This window comes from Leguminivora glycinivorella, chromosome 5 (assembly GCF_023078275.1).
Source record: "Leguminivora glycinivorella isolate SPB_JAAS2020 chromosome 5, LegGlyc_1.1, whole genome shotgun sequence".
Lineage (NCBI taxonomy): Eukaryota > Metazoa > Arthropoda > Insecta > Lepidoptera > Tortricidae > Leguminivora > Leguminivora glycinivorella.
The window spans coordinates 20,768,346-20,787,932 of record NC_062975.1 but is presented as its reverse complement, the minus strand read 5'-3'; the positions used below and the strand labels follow the sequence as shown (position 1 = coordinate 20,787,932).

General features: G+C 39.6%; 1 protein-coding gene across 3 annotated transcripts in view; it reads left to right on the top strand.

Annotated features, from left to right (window-relative positions):
* The window catches only part of LOC125226411 (proton-coupled folate transporter-like), a 31,597-nt gene extending 14,887 nt beyond the window's left edge, over nt 1-16,710 (top strand). For all 3 annotated transcript variants that reach the window (XM_048130392.1, XM_048130393.1, XM_048130391.1), the window contains 7 exons: nt 2,903-3,705; nt 3,985-4,126; nt 7,485-7,586; nt 8,765-8,902; nt 9,452-9,535; nt 15,720-15,876; nt 16,580-16,710. In XM_048130392.1, the coding sequence (XP_047986349.1) occupies nt 2,920-3,705; nt 3,985-4,126; nt 7,485-7,586; nt 8,765-8,902; nt 9,452-9,535; nt 15,720-15,876; nt 16,580-16,685 (1,515 nt within the window). In that variant the 5' untranslated portion in view covers nt 2,903-2,919 and the 3' untranslated portion in view covers nt 16,686-16,710. The remainder of the gene's footprint in view (nt 1-2,902; nt 3,706-3,984; nt 4,127-7,484; nt 7,587-8,764; nt 8,903-9,451; nt 9,536-15,719; nt 15,877-16,579) is intronic.
* Nucleotides 16,711-19,587: the final 2,877 nt, after the last annotated feature.

The following is a 19,587-nucleotide window of genomic DNA, read 5'->3' as shown; positions in this document are numbered from 1 at the left end:
TTCGGTTAACTATTTTGCTGTTAGCGAAAAGTGGGATAATGTACTTTATCTCATGATTTTTATAATATATGAATACGATCGTATTTTTTTTTATCTATGTACATAAATACTATTTGATGCTTAATAATAATACCCAATAAAATATTAAAAAGGACGAGTTATTGAATTATGTCCAGGGTACCTTACTTTTACTCCACTAGTCTTTCACGGCAAAATGGAGCGTCGAATTGACGTGATTTTTTAAGTAGAGATAGTTGAAGGGATGGAGAGTGACATAGGCTACTTTTTGTCTCTTTCTAACGCAAACGAAGCCGCGGGAAAAAGCTGGTATAAAATAAAACATTGTTTTTTAAAGAATTTGTTAAGGAAGTATTAAGGTAAATTGAGTCCGTCTCCATATCATTCAACATTGATGCCGCGTTATGTTTACATCTCTCGGGATTTCCGATTTCTGATGATAACAGTAGCATGTGTAGCGAATTTATGATCATGATAACCGATGCACTGTTTAGATAAACAGAGTTGCCTCTTTATCGGTAGGTTGTGGTCGTATTGTGGTACAAAAAAGCACCACTAATTTTTCATTAACTTCGTCTCCAAACCTACGTCGCACCTCAAGTCGTTATCTCATGTCTTAAGGCTTAATATGCGTACAGATATCGCAAGTCATGCTACGCACTCTAATTTTAGAAAAAAAAAAAAACCGGCCAAGAGCGTGTCGGGCCACGCTCAGTGTAGGGTTCCGTAGTTTTTCGTATTTTTCTCAAAAACTACTGAAGCTATCAAGTTCAAAACAATTTTCCTAGAAAGTCTTTATAAAGTTCTACTTTTGTGATTTTTTTCATATTTTTTAAACATATGGTTCAAAAGTTAGAGGGGGGGGGGACACACTTTTTTTTCCTTTAGGAGCGATTATTTCTAAAACTATTAATATTATCAAAAAAGGATCTTAGTTAACCCTTATTCATCTTTAAATACCTATCCAACAATATATCACACGTTGGGGTTGGAATGAAAAAAAAAAATCAGCCCCCACTTTACATGTAGGGGGAGTACCCTAATAAAACATTTCTTTCCATTTTTTATTTTTGCACTTTGTTGGCGTGATTGATATACATATTGGTACCAAATTTCAGCTTTCTAGTACTAACGGTTACTGAGATTATCCGCGGACGGACGGACGGACGGACGGACGGACGGACGGACGGACGGACAGACAGACATGGCGAAACTATAAGGGTTCCTAGTTGACTACGGAACCCTAAAAACAATCATATAACTTGAATAAATACAAGGGAGTCTCACATTATAAATAATGATTAAATAATCTTACTTCATACCAAGGACTGCATTAACTTCAATAGCCTACTTACAAGGAGCCGTACAAATACTTCTAGCAAACAGTATTATTTAACTATCATTTAAATTGATAACGACTCACTTACAGTGTGCGCCAATTATGTGACGAGCATAATGAATAACTGTGTATGAACGTGAGAGACGCGTAAATAAGAAAGACTGCAAGGGTATTTTACTTTTACTCAATCATATAAGTAAAGATCGTTATCAAGGTGCACTTTTCGTGGAAAATGGTACGGTTGGCAAAAAAAACAAATACTTGCATTTAAATATTCACTAGTGGATATGCCGGAGGGCATCGACAAAAATTGCGTGCAGTATTTTAAAGAGTTAAATTACCTTCCTGTAACTTCTGTCAACGTAGAAAGGTCATTTAGTTATTTAAAATGGATTTTTTCTAATAGACGTGAACGACTGACAGCCAAATCTGTTGAACAAATTTTAGTTATTTATTCAATGTAATTTGGAAAAGTAATTATAAATGTGTGTATATATTTCATAATTTGTTAAGTATATAATGTTTTAAATACTTGTGTATTTGTTTTTTTGCCAACCATACTCTGCCACCAATACAGCACGCTGATAACGATCTTTACATATAAGCACAGTATAATAACGACTACTACCGTACAGTATGGCCACTCCCTGCGTCCCGCTCAAAGTGCCATCCACTTTCGGTTACGTCACAGTTACCGCCTGTCAAGAACGCGATCAGTCGACCTGTCATATCTCACTAAACTACACGAGTAGAATCTGTGGGTAGGAACGCGATTCTTTCATTTATATGACCGCCATTGTCCGAGGTGTAACAGGTCTAGATAAAAATATTTTTTTAATCTAAAACGCCATTAAAACTAATCACGTATGATTTCGAAGTGCCTGGTACATTTTATTTCGTTTGATGTCAGCCGATGTGCGAGGTTGTTTTTTCTATAGGCGTCACTCTTCCATTTTAGTACGATAGAGATCTGCCTGCATCACCATCTAGACGCGATTGGAGATGATCGAGCTGTGAGATTAAACGTGGGGTAACTGAATCGACGATTCTGTTAGTTCCGAGATTCCACATGTAATAAAATTGACAAAGACATGATAATTTTATCAGCATTTCAGCACCCTTTAGGTTAACTACGAGTTCTCTTTTCTAAATCATTTGTAACAATTGAAAAAGATAAGATCAATATCAAAAGCTTCTTTCAAATTGGCAGTTTATTCTGTACTTGTCTGTAACGGATACTAATGACATACATCGGATCTGTTTGTAAACGTTTTCATTCAACGACAATCATGCGACGGCAACAAAGCCGTAGTCTGTAATATGCAAGTAGTGAATAACAAAGAAACATTTATTTAACTAACACTAAAAGTGCGACATGAAAATGAAAACACAACAAAACAATTTTTGGAGAATCATTTAAAATGGTTACTTTAAGGATACGCTGTAAAAATATTATGGAACATGCTATATACAAAAGCAAATTAAGAGTTATCTGTGTACAAATAAACTTTTAACTTCATTAAAGCGAAAGTGTTTCATCAACAGGCACCTTCGACAGAAACATGAGCGATCAGAAAACAACTGTGGAAGAAAAACCTTTAAAAGATAATAAAAATGAATTTAAAACCAAAACGCTTTATGAGAAAATATGTTATATCAAACAAAACATCACTGTTGAACCAATATTTGCTGGACTCGTTATAGGATCCATGCTTTCCAGAATAGCAATACAAAATCTTAACTTGGATAAAACGTGCAGAGTGAAACAAGATTATGGAGATTTTGTTTGTGATGAACTTATTGAAAGAAAAGGTAACCATACTGAACAAGAAGGAGAGATTCAGAAGATAATATCTCAAATAGAAACGTGGAGGAGTGTAATACAGACTGCAGTGCCTACCTTGCTTGTGATTTTCATGGGTGCTTGGAGTGACAGGACAGGGAATAGAAAGTTTTGCATACTATTGCCGGTGGCAGGAGAGATCCTCGTTTGCTTAAGCAATATACTCAGCACTTACTTTTTCGACGAGATTCCTGTAGAAGTGACAATGTTGCTTGAATCTATATTTCCTGCTGTTACTGGTGGATGGGTTATGATGTTTCTTGGAGTCTTTAGTTACATTAGTGACATCACAACGGCAGAATCCAGGACTTTCCGGGTTGGCTTGGTTAATCTTTGCATGACATGTGGCATTCTCGTCGGTACGTCGTTAAGTGGATTTCTCTTGAAATTTGGCGGATACTATGGAGTATTTATTATAACAGGCATCTTGAATTTAGCTATTGCTACGTATGGATGTATATATTTGAAGAAAAACACTAAACCTGATCATGATGTAGATGAGAAGGTAATTATTTTTTATGCAAGACATTAAATTATTCATTAATAGCAATATTTAAATTGCGTGACTAATACCAGAAGATATATTTTACCTTAACGATGAGCCAAACAGAAACACTAACGTTACATTTAGGAAAAAAACAAACAACGCAATACCTACAGACAATTACCTACTATCAATTTATGGATTTGATTGTAGGTACCATTCAACATGGATAGAGTGAAACATACTCTCTCTTTCTGCATCCTAAAAATATTTTGTCCAACTGTTAGTTTTCTTTTGCAGAAAGACCCTATGACAGTCAAATACCTTATCACGGTGCAGAAAGAGACAGCTTCAGTTGTAACCAGAAAACGGGAAGGCAATATTAGACTGAAGATCATATTAACGCTCATAGTTGTAGCGATGGCTTATGGTCCGAATCACGGTAAGATTACTATTACTATACCTTTTTTTTTAATTTTACATTCTAATACAGAATTCGCCTGCATTACTGCTGCTACTACGGAGCAATATTACAGTCGAGTATATTGCGAAAATGTTAAAGTTAAAGGGCAGCAATGTTCTATTTGGACATTTTGCGCTAGTAATGCTCAAGTGCATAGTATGGAAACGTCCGGATTGTATCGTAATACTACATACATTACTATATACGTGTATTGTGCGACGTTTTCCCTGACCGGACAAATTTCATATGAAGAAAAATCAACATACATACATACAATACATACAATCACGCCTGTGTCCCATGAAGGGGTAGGCAGAGCACATGAAACTACTCAGGTTTCAGTGCCACTCTTGGCAAATAAGGGGTTGAAAGAAAACTAAACTGTGACATTGCAGTGACAGGTTGCCAGCCTCTCGCCTACGCCACAATTTAACCCATATCCCACAGTCGCCTTCTACGTCACCCACGGGAAGAAAGGGGGTGGTGAAATTCTTAACCCGTCACCACACGGGCAAAAACAAATCATCATAAATCAGCTATTTATAAAATAATATCCGGGCACTGCTTTTGTATTCGTTTCCGTGCGTGATACACTTGATAATATGTTGCTTCCTCTAGTTGGTAGTTGCTCTGGTTTAATAAATAGCCTTGGTGGAGTTCACAATATAGCGTCAAATGCTGCCACTTTGCCCACCCTGCTTGACATTGCCTGGCTTGAAAATAGTAGTTCTCCATAAAATAGTTGTCTAGTCGAATTCTTGGCAGACATTATAAATGGCTATTCGGTAAAGAATCACTGTTTTTGAGCCAGACAATGCTGGGCAGGGTAGGCAAAGTTGCAGCATTTGACGTAGGTACTTACGTTTTTTTCCTTTTGCATACAAGAAATGTATACTTCATGTGTTTTCTGATACCCGGTCAGAAACTAGCTTAGATTGAAACATTTTGTACTGATAAAAATATGGGTCGTTCTATTTTTTTACACGACTGCCCCAAAAAAAGAGTGTATTGTTTTCAGCGTTCATGTTTGTATGTAAGTATGTATGTATGTGAGTTTCTTTGTTCCACCATAACTTCTGAATGCCTTAACCGATTTCAATGAGTGATGTATCATTGGAATCCTTACGTCACCCCAATGAACATAGGATATGTGACGTCACTTAAAATTCAATATGGCGGGCGTATTACGTCATAATGCGCAAACTTTAGAAAAAAATTTTTTGCAAACCTATCAAGTGGGGTATCAAAATGAAGAGCTTTTAAAGGCGATTAATAATATATACACATTATATGCGTTTATGTCTTTTTTTGAGAGATTAACAGTTTTCAAAATATGTAACTTAAATAAACAAATCTAATAAAAACAAATATTATTGAATGAGACAATCAAATGAAGACTTTAGATAGAGGATAATAGAAAATATAGGTATCCGGAATAACAATAGGTGTTATTCGGGGTCCTAATAGTTAATAGACTATGAATGGCGCGAATAGGGTTGAAAACGTTAAAACTTAATCTAGCTTAACTTTATTCCAAGCCTGAGATAGCATATTGACTAATTTCCTGAGGCCGAAGGCCGGAAGGCGCCCACATACTTAGAGTCATGCAAAGCCCGACGGACGCGGTCCAAGACCGGGCGCCGAAGAAGGCGCCCTCATACTTAGAATCAGGCGACGCCCGACGCACGCGGTCCATGGCCGGGCGCCGAAGGCACCCTCATACATATAGTCAGGCGAAGCAGGACGCACGTGGTCCAAGGCCGGGCGCCGAAGGCGCCCTCATACATAGAGTCGGACGAAACCCGACGCACGCGGTTGAAGGCCGGGCGCCTAAGGCGCCCTCATATATGTGTCGCTTAACTTCAAAACTGGGTAAATCCATTCTGCTATAAGGTTGATTATCTTTCAGATCATATTATATTTTTTATATATTCAACCTTAAAGCAAAATGGATTTACCCAGGTTTGAAGTTAAGCGACACATATAGAGTTGGGCGAAGCCTGACGCACTCGGTTGAAGGCCGGGCGCCCAAGGCACCCTCATACATAGAGTCGGACGAAGCCCGACGCACGTGGTTGAAGGCCCTCATAGTTAGAATCGAGTGAGGCTTGTACGCGGTCCAACGCCGGGCCAGGGCTGCGTCACTACTATTCTGCTGAGTTTTACGTGGTAACTCATTAGCATTAGTTAAAAAAAGCGTAAGTATTTGTAGTTTTGCGGGCAAGTGAAGGATCTGTTTATGTGGGGATGCAGAGAAAGAGTGTTGTTGTTACGGTGTGCCATTCTCTCTGTACTCCGTACTCGAGTTATGGCTATGCAATAGGTATGTTGTCAGTGCTTAAAGCACACAACAAAAGTACAAGTGTCTAAAAGCGAATGCCGTTAAATAAAGTTACCTACACGTTTCATGCTAAAATATCAAGAACCAACCTAAATAAAATAATTATGGTTCATGAAATAAAACTATGGAAACGGATTAATTTTAAATTCATTATACGCGATTTAATCCATTTCCATAGTTTTATTTCATGAGTAACTATCGCGGTAACCGAAGACAATATTAATTATGGTTCGTTTGAGTGGTCACTAAAATGTAAGAAATAAAATAAATAATTAAAAAATTAAAAAACACGACTGCGGTTTTAAAGCGAACTGAAAAGATGAAAATAATCTTTAGATATGCTGGTCAATCAACTTGATTAATATAAATTAGAATAATGAGTGTTTAGTCAGGTTCATAAACAGCTAAAGCAAAAGTTAATGCTCATGGAGGATATCGTGACCGTACCTGGATATTTTATTTCAATTGCAGTCGGGGGACCTTCATGTCAGGCTTTTGTCCATTGTCCCCCGACTGCAATGGAAATAAAATATCCAGGTACGGTCACGATATCCTCCATGAGCATTAACTTTTGCTTTAGCTATTTATGAACCTGACTAAACACTCATTATTCTAATTTATATTAATCAAGTTGATTGACCAGCATATCTAAAGATTATTTTCATCTTTTCAGTTCGCTTTAAAACCGCAGTCGTGTTTTTTAATTTTTTAATTATTTATTTTATTTCTTAGATGGCTAAGGTTATGTTTGTAAATATTTTAGCAATAAACCGACGTAGTGTTGTCTTTGTCTGTGGTACGAAAAAGCAACGTAGTACCTATACATCATTGTATAAATAAAGGAAGAATTTTATCAAACTTTTGACTGAAATTGGTGACCAACAACCTCACACAAACACATTGAAGTTGATATATTAGTGTTTTGTTAAAATGATTATAATCAAATAAATTAAATACTTATATTGGTGTCTAATATATTGCGTTATCTGCTTTCAGGAGAATCTAAGGTGTTATATTTGTTTCTGCGATACCGGCTCAACTGGGATGCAGTGAAGTACAGCCTATATTCTACGTGCAACATAATGACGCATTCTTTAGGTAAGTATATACATATAATTCAATATTGTTATCATTAATTAAGAGGTGTTTTTGAGTTACTCTTAATTTTCACCCCATAATGAATTTTTGAAAAAAATACCAGCAGCAATGTACTGTAAACGTTGTTGCGATGACAATCAATGACAACTGTCAACGAGCGTTAAACGCGAGTGTGTTTGCATTACGTTGCGGGCCGAATTAATGTGTATGGATAAAAAAAATATTTCAATTTTAAGTAAAAGTTATCTAATTCCATTTTTTATGTCCTATACTCACCACCGTTAAGAGGTTCGCCCGTATTAGGTTTACAGGGGTATATACAATGCCGAGATCCGTAGTCGCACTAAGGTGCAAGACGTGGGCTTCGTCATTACCAAACTAAAATGGAGTTGGGCGGGACATGTTGCTAGGCAGAGTGATGGCAGATGGACTAAAATGTTAACATAATGGTGGCCGCTCTCAGATGTAAGAAGCGCTTGGCATCCGTTAACTCGTTGGGTGGACGACATTCGGAAAATTTTGGGTCTCAACTGTATGAAACTAGCTCAGGACCGGGTCAAGTGGCGTACTAGAAGAGGGCCCAGCAGTGGGCGATAAAGGGCTGATATGATGATGATGAATACAATTTATTCATCCCAACAAAAACCCAATAAAAAAACATATTTTCTGCATGCTCTTACCTAGTAACTACTGTATAAATAATATTTAACAAGGATAGGTGGTTTATATAGATATTTCTAACGAGTCTAATGTAGAACATCATAATCTTTGCGATGACAACGTTAAACCCATAATAAATGAGAAAGGCGATAGTCATAATATAAAATACTTGACCATAAATTAAGTGGAGTTGAAAGCCATTCAACCATTCAGCCTGTAAAATGTATTTATAAAATTGTCCCAAAACTGTTTTTTTTTTTCAAATATGATGACACAAATGTACGTTGAAGAGATATGCAGCTTCAAAAAAAAAGTTGATTCCTTTGGCAGTCCCTCATTCTTTACTTAGGATTGTGACCACTTACGTAAGCAGCTCATGCTTGTGTATTGCTCTCAATCTCTAGTTAGCCTTCACTTCTTGTTGGAGTTTTCTTGAGATAGTTGGATAACTTGTACCATCTATTTCTTGAGGCTCAGTTTCTTTTACAGTTCGGAGTTCTAATTGAGTTTTTCTTCAGGTGCTCTCTTCTCTATCAGCGTGTTCAGTAAGCAGTGGGGCTGGGATGATTCCGTGCTGTGTCTCATCTCCATCGTGAGCAAGATGGTCGGCTCCGTCTTCATTGCATTTGTCGCCACGGACTTCCAAATGTATATGGGTAAGTTTGTAACCATAGTGCAAAATATTTATTTCTGTTGTTTATGTAATGGTAAAGTTAGGCAGGTGCTTGTTTTACGAGACACAGTTGTGGCATGTTTAACCACTTATTGAACTTTATAATATTATTGGTTTTAACTCCCGACGCAAAAACGACGGGGAGTTATAAGTTTGACGTGTCTGTCTGTCTTTTTGTCTGTCTGTCTGTGTGTGTGTGTGTGTGTGTCTGTCTGTGGCATCATAGCTCCCGAACGATTGAACCGATTTAGATTTAGTTTTTTTTTTGTTTGAAAGCTGAGTTAGTCGGGAGTGTTGTAGCCATGTTTCATGAAAATCGGTCCACTATGTCGGAGGTTTTTTCAAAATATTAATTTTGTGGTTAGGTTATATTGTTATAAATTATAAGGTAATAGGAAGGATTCCTATAAGGTTTTTAAAAATAATTTATTAACCCATTTTTCCTCTAAATTTAACACACATTTTGATTGAAATTAAAAAGTTTTTAGAGTTGTTGATGTTCTTGACATATTATTATTTTTCTATGTTTCAGTTCCTTTCGTTGAAATACTAAACGCCACGACGTTTACATCATTAAGATCAATGGCTTCGAAATTAGTGCCTAGTCAAGAAATGGGTAACGATTTCTGATTTTTTTCTATGTTCTTATACAATATAATCGTGAAGAGTAGAAGAGATACGCAAACGAACATTCCGAAAAAAACATGTCTGGCTAGTCTTGCTACTATTTTATCAGCTTTATAATCACAATAAATCCCTCAGACGACATTGAATTATCGAAGGAAATTATTCACGTGTAAACGTGAGGAATATTTGGAAGAGGATTTTCTTTATATACTTATACAAAATTCTTTTTTGCGATACCTAGAATCAATTTGTGCACATAGGCCAGTCAAATGAAAGTCACATGAAATTTTGTCAATTTAAATAGAAGTCGCGGATTTCTACCAGAAACAAATAAAACTCATGCTACGCTTACGGGGTTCGGATAATAATGCTGCCACCGAAATCAAAAAAGTTGAAACGCTCTGAGAAATGCCCACCTTAAGGGCCTTATCACACTTGCGATTTGCGGGCGATTTGAAAGCGAAGCGAGCATGCAGCGAGTTCGCCGCGAGTGCGCAGCGAGTTCGCCGCGATATCCATTAAATAAATAAATAAATATTATAGGATAACAGACGAGGCTCTGGCGACCGAGCCATGGCGGTATAACCATACACCCAGCCCGCTGGAAGAGGCATTCATCGGCCTTTCGGTTCAAATAACTGATAAATGAATGAGAGGAGAGTAAACTCTGGTACAAATCAAGCGTGGCGGTACGCTTTGAGGCAGCAGCCCTGCCATCAGCCTAGGGCACTATGGGCTAATAACCTGTATGCCTGAAACTGCACTATTACTGAAACTCGAATCAAAAGAAACCGGACTGATAAAACTCTAACAACCTTTGGCATGAAACAACGGACAACGATTGGTTGCTGGAATGTGAGGACCTTGAGGGAGGAAAGCCGCCTACATCAACTTACCAAAGTTATGCGAAATTACAAGCTCGAGATTCTAGGCATTTCAGAGACCAGATGGAAGGGGTTCGGAGAGCAACTGGCTGATGGGATGACATTTATTTATTCTGGCAAGGAGGCCACTGACAAGCACGAGTATGGCGTAGGATTTTTAATGACGCCCAAAGCAAAGAATAGCTTGTTGGAATGGCATCCGGTCTCGGATCGCATTATAACAGCTCGCTTTTACTCGAAAGTAAGAAACATAACTGTTATACAATGTTACGCGCCTACAAATGCAGCCGACGCAAGAACAAAAGATAAGTTCTACAGCCAACTCCAGGCCACACTACAGAAAACAAAGCGGCAAGATATTGTTATATGTATGGGAGACTTCAATGCCCAAATAGGAAAGAACAATTCAGATATTGAACCGTGGATAGGCAAGCACGCGGAAGGACACCGAACAGAAAACGGTGACATGCTCATAGATCTTTGTTGCCAAAACGACTTAGTAGTAGGAGGTTCTATATTCCCACACAAGAAATGCCACAAAGTGACATGGGTCTCACCCGATCGTCGTACAGAGAACCAAATCGATCATGTAATGATAAGCCGGAAGTGGAGACGATCTCTCTTAGACGTCCGAAATAAGCGCGGGGCTGACATGAACAGCGATCACCACCTGGTTGTTGCCAAAATCAAACTTAAGGTAGCAAGTGTCCAACAGAGCCTTAAATCGGCTAACCGCAGGTTCAATATCGAAGAGCTTCAAAAACCTCCCACTAGGGTGCAATTCCAAAATGAACTCCGAGAACGCTGCGGGAACATACGTCATAGTCAGAGTGTACTGGAAGAGCACTGGAACTCTGTTAGAGACGCTTTTCGGGAAAGTTGTGAGGTTGTGCTTGGTTACAAAGAAAGGCCAAAGAAGCAATGGATCTCAGGAACCACTTGGGATTTGATCCAAGCGAGGCGAGAGAAGAAAAACTTGATTAATTCAGCTCCATCTATAGAAGTCAAGGAAGAACTAGCATATGAGTACTATTTATGTGAGTCAAAAATAAAGCACAACCTCAAAAAGGACAAAAGGACTTGGACGGACGCAATAGCGCAAAAAGCGGAGCTCGCCGCGTACTCTGGAAACATGAGAGAGTTGTATAAGTCTACAAGGACTCTCTGCAACAAGCCCCTTGCTGACAAACCGCTGAAAGACGCAGCCGGAAACTTGCAGGTTACTCTGGAGCAGCAACTATGTACGTGGAGAGAGCATTTTGCTGAAGTGTTCAAGGCCCCGACTTCTACGACGGAGACCACAGCTGTGCATTGCCAGGCCCTGCTCGATATCGATGAAAACCCTCCGAACTTAAGCGAGATCATCAAAGCAGTTGCAACATTAAAGTCTGGCAAGGCACCAGGGAATGACGGAATCACGGCTGAAGTTCTGAAAGCGGATGTGCATCTGACTGGTGACATTCTCGAGCCACTATTGACACGCATTTGGGAACAGGAACAAGTACCAGCATCATGGAAGGAAGGCGTCATTGTAAAGTTACCCAAAAAAGGAGACCTATCCCAATGCTCTAACTGGAGGGGTATCAATCTGTTACCCATTTGCTCAAAAGTGCTGTGTAAGATCTTACTCTCGAGGATGGCAAAAGTAGTTGACAGTAAGCTTAGGGAGGAACAGGCGGGATTTAGACCAGGGCGTTCCTGTGCGGACCAGATAAACCTTTTGCGAATGGTCCTAGAACAATGTCAGGAGATGCAGTGTGAGGTTTTTACCCTATTCGTAGACTTTGAGAAAGCTTTCGATAGGGTAAAATGGACAAGCATATGGAGGGTTCTGAAGCTCAAAGGCGTGCCAGACAAGCTAATCAACATCATCAAAGCACTCTACCATGGATCATCCTGTAGAGTGCTTCACAAGGGTAAACTCACCGAGAGTATAAGTGTCACGGCAGGCGTCAAACAAGGTTGTTTGCTTTCCCCTCTGCTCTTTTTAATGGTGCTCGACGACGTGATGTGCAGGGTCACTAGCAGAGAACGAAGAGGTTTACCTTGGACATCTGAAAAGGACCTAGAAGATATCGACTTCGCAGATGACCTTTGCCTTATAGCAACCACGCGTGAGCAACTCCAGAACAAGGCAGAAGAACTAGCAGAAGAGGCTGAAAAGGAAGGTCTGCGCATTAACTACCGAAAGACAAAGGAAATGCGCCAAAATACTACCGATTCAACTCCAATGCTAATCAAAGGGAACCCAATCGAAAAAGTGACCAGCTTTTGCTACCTGGGCAGTATCGTTGACCAGAGTGGAGGAACTGAAGCTGACATTGAATCTCGAATAAACAAAGCCCGAGCCGCTTTCGGTCAGCTTAAACCGGTGTGGAGCTCCTCGACCCTGACCAGAAGAACTAAACTGAGGATTTTCAATTCCAATGTAAAGGCCGTATTACTGTACGGGTGTGAGACCTGGTTTGTCCGCAAAGACCTAATGTCAAAACTCCAAGTGTTTGTGAACAAATGCTTGAGGCAGATCCTGCGTATCTTTTGGCCTAACTGGATCACAAACGCCCACTTATGGAGAATAACTGGACAAGCACCCGTACAAGAAGAAATACAGATGCGGAAATGGCATTGGATTGGACACATCCTCAGAAAACCTGATACCCACCTATCCAAAATGGCCCTCACCTGGAATGTACCCGGAAAGCGCAAACCATGCCGCCCTAAATCGACCTGGCGTCGTTCGGTTCAGCAGGAGCTCAGGGTGCTAGACATGGGGTGGGAGGAGGTCACTCAAACTGCCCAAGACCGGAGTAAATGGAAAAATATGATTCGAGCCCTACACCCCAGCAGAGGGTAACAGGATGTAAAGAAGAAGAAGAAGAAATATTATAGGACATTTTTACTCAGATTGACTGAGGTCTACGGTAAGCTCAAGAAGGCTTGTGTTGTGGGTACTCAGACAACGATATATATAATATATAAATACTTATATACGTAGAAAACTCCATGACTCAGGATTCTCAGGAACAAATATCTGTGCTCATCACACAAATAAATGCCCTTACCGGGATTCGAACCCGGGACCGCGGCGTAGCAGGCAGGGTCACTAACGACTGCGCCAGACCGGCCGTCAAAATCATCATCATCCATTGCAACACTGTTTGAATCTTCCGAGGGTGCCAATACGCTGCGCACGCGCGGTGAACTCGCTGTGCGTTCACTTCGCTTTCAAATTGCCCGCAAATCGCAAGTGTAATAAAGCCCTAAAAACGTTCTAGCGCGGCGAACTCGCTGCGTACTCGCGGCGAACTCGCTGCACGTTCGCTCCGCTTTTAACTTGCTTGCAAATGACAAGTGCGATAAGACCCTTTTAGATTTCCATCTTTCTGGGAATTTATTCTTCAAAACGATGTGAATTCGCAAATATTCAAAGGTTGTACGAAATAACCGTCACAGTTGGATTTTATAATTGTTCATAATGATGAAAAATTTAATAGTTATTTGTTATTGAAATTGAATAAATATTAAATATTGAAATTATTTATTGCCGGAAATACATTCCATAGATTATTACTAATATTAACATAATAAATTAACTAAATTAAATTAAAATTAATAAAACTAAAACTAAATTAATCTAGTAGGACCCGCGGTTTCGGGTCACCTCGACCCGAGTCCTCACGTCCTCACGTTCTCACGTCCGAGACCTCGACTCGGGTTTCGGGTGTTATATATACAAGGGGGCAAAGTTGTATTTTAACGCCGAGTGTGGAATTGAAAAACGAGTAAGTGAAAGGATTCTATAGTTGAACCACGAGCGAAGCGAGTGGTTCGAGAATAGAATCCTGAACTTGCGAGTTTTTTAACACACGAGAAGTAAAATATATTTGCACCCGAGTGTAACACAAAACTTTTCTCCTCACTATAGCGAGGAAACTACAACGCAAAAAATGCGTTTATCACTGCTTCCAGTATTTCCACAGGTGGTAAATCATCTTTATTACTAGATTCACCTACTTTTATCAATTTTAAACCAGTTAATTTGACTTTATTCAATGTCAAATTACTTTACCCACTAGTGGATAAAATGCGTTTTTACCCGCTGGTATTAAAGGACAAAACACGTGTTTCCGAGCTATTGAGGGGAAAATGCTTTTTACCAGTCTTCGATCCACTAAACCTTGCTAATAGTCCCACAGAGTCCTACTAACATTGATAGTTCTTTTTACGCAACTATGGGAACAAACCAAATTATTTTAACAAATATTTTGATTTTGTATTTTTAAGTAGTCACACTACTATAATATAGTAGTGTGACTACTATATTATAGTAGTGTGACTACTTAAATTATATACATTAAAAATCGAAACAAGATGTAATATATTAAAGAAAAACTGACGGACACCAGTCCACCAGTGGCGAAGGCCGGATTCGAACCGGCGTCTTTAGCAATCCGGGCTAACGCCATGAACCCCTAGAAGACCACCCCGTCACAGCGGAAGCCGTCGAAATTTCTCTTCTATATGCCATCTTTGTAACACTAGGCATCTTTGACCAACTCTAAGGGCAAGCAGTAGGTGCTTGCACCTCCTATACGAAAAGGTTTACGTTATAGCTAGAAAGACGCCGGTTCGAATCCGGCCTTCGCCACTGGTGGTGTCCGTCATTTTTTCTTTAATATATGACATCTTGTTTCGATTTTTAGTTCTTTTTACGTCAAGTAATATAACAATCCAAGGAAAAAAAATATCTGTCTAGACTCCCAAAAGTTGTATGCAACTCTTGGAATGGAACAAATTCAAATAATACCAATTTTAAGCAAGTGAAGGTGATTTCCACCTTTTCCGAGAATTTATTCGTCAAAACGCTTATAATATTTATCTGCCTTATAGCAAAGTCGATCCTTACCCAGAATACCGTCATAAATATCATTTTGTTCGCATATTTTCACATCTAATTGTCACCTTTTCCAGGAAAAATAAGCTCCCCCTTCAGTCTCATTAATTTAAATGTGGAAGAGCGGTGCTCTCTTAGCACAGGTGTTTTCTCACTTATTAAGAGGCACCAGGCCCCGTAGCCGAATGGCATTTTTGCGACGCGAAACGCCGCAGAAATGTAGTCTGGCTCTGTCGCGCCAATACGCAAGAGCGATAGAGATAGAGAGCTACGAAATAGATATTATCGTGAGCGTTTGTGCATTCGGCTACGCACACGGCGCAGTAACTGTTATAAACTTTTTAGATAGGTACACAGAACAATTTTTTTTATTTTTATAATTGTAACTTTTCCAGGTAAAATGAACTCCCTCTTCAGTCTCGTGGAGACGCTGGCGGCGTTGGCATTCGACCCCACATACACGTTGCTGTACGGGGCTACCATGAAGACCTTCACTGGCGCCGTGTTTCTATACAGCGCGTGCAACACCTTACCGGCGATATCGATACTAATGTGAGTTATGTAGGTGGTGAGTTTTCGTTCGACACCCCTAGTGGGGTGTGAGTGACCCCTTCCGCGCTGGGCGCTGTGGGGGCTGTGTCGGGGCGCGCTCCATCCATGATGTGGGGCAGTCTGACGCCGCGCCGTCTATTTGTGGACGACTTGGCGATCCGGTGATTGCTAGCCCTACCGCTACCCGCCGTTATCCAACCCCGCGACTCCTAGCCTGGTGATACCGTTTGAGCGGGGCCAGGTTCGGGGCCGCAGTGAAGGGGACCGGCAGCTCGGGCTAGCGTGGGCATGGTTGTGGTGGCGCTGTTGGTGTTAAAATGAGTTATGTATGATATTCAATAGTTAAACTGAAATAAATATAATATGGGCCATTTTTAACCCCCGACGCAAAAACGACGGGATGTTATAAGTTTGACGTATCTGTCTGTCTGTTTGTCTGTCTGTCTGTCTGTCTCTTTGTCTGTGTGTGTGTGTCTGTGGCATTGTAGCTCCCGAACGGGTGAACCGATTTAGATTTAGTTTTTTTTGTTTGAAAGCTGAGTTAGTCGGGAGAGTTATTAGCTATGTTTCATGAAAATCGGTCCACTATGTCGGGGTTTAATTTTGTGTACATTTTAATTTTTTGGTTAGGTTATTTGAAAGTCCACCTTCTTAGTTATCTGCAAATCAGGTTAGTAAATAATATTCTTCCTAATTCTTACAGATGGTTCTTCAGACAACATCGCCTAGAAGTGAAAGAAAAAAAAACTGAAATTATTACTCAGAAGCTTGACGCCATTTGTACTCCTACGCCCGAGAAATCAGTCTGAAATACTTATTATACTACTTACATTATTTCTCCTCTCTTTTGTGGAATTCCTCCCCTCCAAGCTCATATAACTAGGCCACCTTCAAATCAAGGGTAAACAGGCATCTTCTGGACGAGCTTACTCCATCATAGGCTACGTCTTTGCCTTTGGCTAGTCTGTGGTCAAGAGTAAGCCCATTCATAATAATAAAAAAAAATACCTGTGTGGTGACGGGTTAAGAATTTCACCACCCCCTTTCTTCCCGTGGGTGTCGTAGAAGGCGACTATGGGATATGGGTTAAATTGTGGTGTAGGCGAGAGGCTGGCAACCTGTCACTGCAATGCCACAGTTTCGTTTTCTTTTAACCCCTTATTTGCCAAGAGTGGCCCTGCAACTTTAGTAGTTTCATGTGCTTTGCCTACCCCTTTATGGGATACAGGCGTGATTGTATGTATGTATGTAAAAAAAATATTTACACAATTTTTCAAGCGTCAGCGGTTCATCAATGCTATTACTGCTGCTGCCGACGCAACGTTGGCGTAAAAAGCTACAGCGGGATAATTACGACTGGGGAACATGGGATGTGGGACGGTCAATGAAATTAACGTTTTTAAGTAACTAGTTATTCAAATCTAATGATCTTTTTTAGCCTTTATCCATGAATTGCTGACAAAGTAAGATCTCTGACTTCTAAATTAACTAATCATGATTTAATACATACAAAAAAATAACGTTTAGACGATTTAAATTGGACGCTGGAATTAAAAATGTTAGAAAGAAGCCGATTCTAAAAAAAACTTATTTTAAAAATTACTCGAAAACGGTGAACATTTTACTGAGGTCGTGTTAGGTTGGTTAGGGTCCTCTTGAGTTGCCCTACCTCCGGTGTCACTGTGGCGTGGTACTTCTGGGACATCATGTAGAACCCACTGGTCATATATGACACACGTTTTCACGTTTCCTTTGGAGATCAAGAGTTAATAGTGTAAAATATGGAAAAAAATCAGTCAGTTGACAATTACCTCCAGTCGCAATGACACCCACTGCCACGTGTGTGCAGAGCGGGTGGATCAGAAACAATATGAGCGCCGCTGAATGAAGTTTTTATTAACAAAGTGTTACGCATGCGGCATAAATCTACTGTATATAAAACAAAAGAAAGGAACCTCGACACGAAAAGAAGAAGACGCATGCGGCGGATTTAAACCACGTGCGTGCGCTCAGACCAAGCACTAAGCCTAACAGCCCAGCCACGACATTGGCCTAAGCGCGACAGCGGTGGGCGGCAGCCATACGTACGAATGACAAGTCCCATCGCTGTGTCTCGCTCCAATGTATGGCCGCCGCTCACCGCTGTCGCGCTTAGACCAATGTCGTGGCTGAGCCGTAAGCGTCATCTAACGGTCACCCTCTAAGCAGAAGTTTCCTAGTTGGCGATCTCGTCATATAGCGGTTGTATCCATACTTCGTACGTACAGTCAACCAATTGGAAACCTAGGCAACTGTAGAACTATGTTAAAGTAATTAGTCATGTCATAGATATAATAGCACCTTACTTGGCCGTAATATATAATATTTCAATTTCACAAGGCACCTTTCCAGATCTTATGAAATGTAGCAAAGTCATACCGCTTTTTAAATCGGGTGATTCGAGTGATATAACCAATTTCCGTCCCATATCAATACTTCCTGTACTAAGTAAAGTCTTTGAGAAGCTAATGTTAAATGATCTACTGGGACACTTCAACAGACATAGATTACTTACAAGCAAACAGTTCGGTTTCACAAGGGGCCGTTCCACGACCGATGCTGCTTCGGTACTCATTAAACATATATATAATTTTTGGGAAAATTCTTGTGATGCAATTGGCATATTTTGTGATCTTTCAAAAGCCTTTGATTGTGTGGATCATGGAACGCTCATTTTGAAATTAGAACACTATGGTTTGTCTATAAATGCCCTAAACTTTATGTCTTCTTACCTTAGCAATAGAACACAAACAGTAGTTGTTAACAAAACTCGCTCTAGCGGGACTGTAGTCCAATTAGGAGTGCCACAAGGCTCAATTTTAGGTCCATTCCTGTTTTTGGTTTATATAAATGATTTGCCATATATAGTAAAAAACTTTTGTGAAATAGTACTTTTTGCTGATGATACATCACTGCTTTTTAATGTTGACCGAAAATCTACGGATTACAATGTAATTAATAGCACGTTAGCTGATGTACTGCAGTGGTTTACTGTCAACAATTTACTTCTTAATTCTAAGAAAACCAAATGTATTCGATTTTCTCTGCCGAATGTTAAACCAATCGATACAAAAATACTTTTGAATGATGAATGCTTAGAGATGGTAGATACAACACTGTTCCTTGGTTTAACATTGGACAAAAATCTACAATGGAGTCCTCATATAAAGAAACTAGCAAGCAAATTAAGTTCAGCCGCATACGCCGTTAGGAGAATCAGGCAACTGACTAATGTTGAGACAGCTCGCCTAGTGTATCATAGTTATTTTCACAGTGTAATGTCATACGGTATTCTGGTTTGGGGCAAAGTAGCTGACATACAGACTATCTTTGTATTACAAAAGAGAGCCATTCGTTCTATTTACAACTTAGGAACACGTGAATCAGTAAGAGAACTCTTCAAAGAAATTAATATCTTAACTGTAGCTTCCCAATACATTTATGATAGTATAATTTATGTTGTTAAGAATTTAGACTGTTTCACTAAGAATTCTGATATCCATAATTATAACACTAGAAACAAAAATAAGCTTGCCATAAAGAAGTTTCGTGTCCGTAAAGTACAGAAGTCATTTGTTGGGCAATGCATTCATTTTTATAATAAGTTACCTGACACTGCTTTGAGATTACCCCTCCCAGCTCTTAAGAACTACTTAAAAAAAACATTGATGT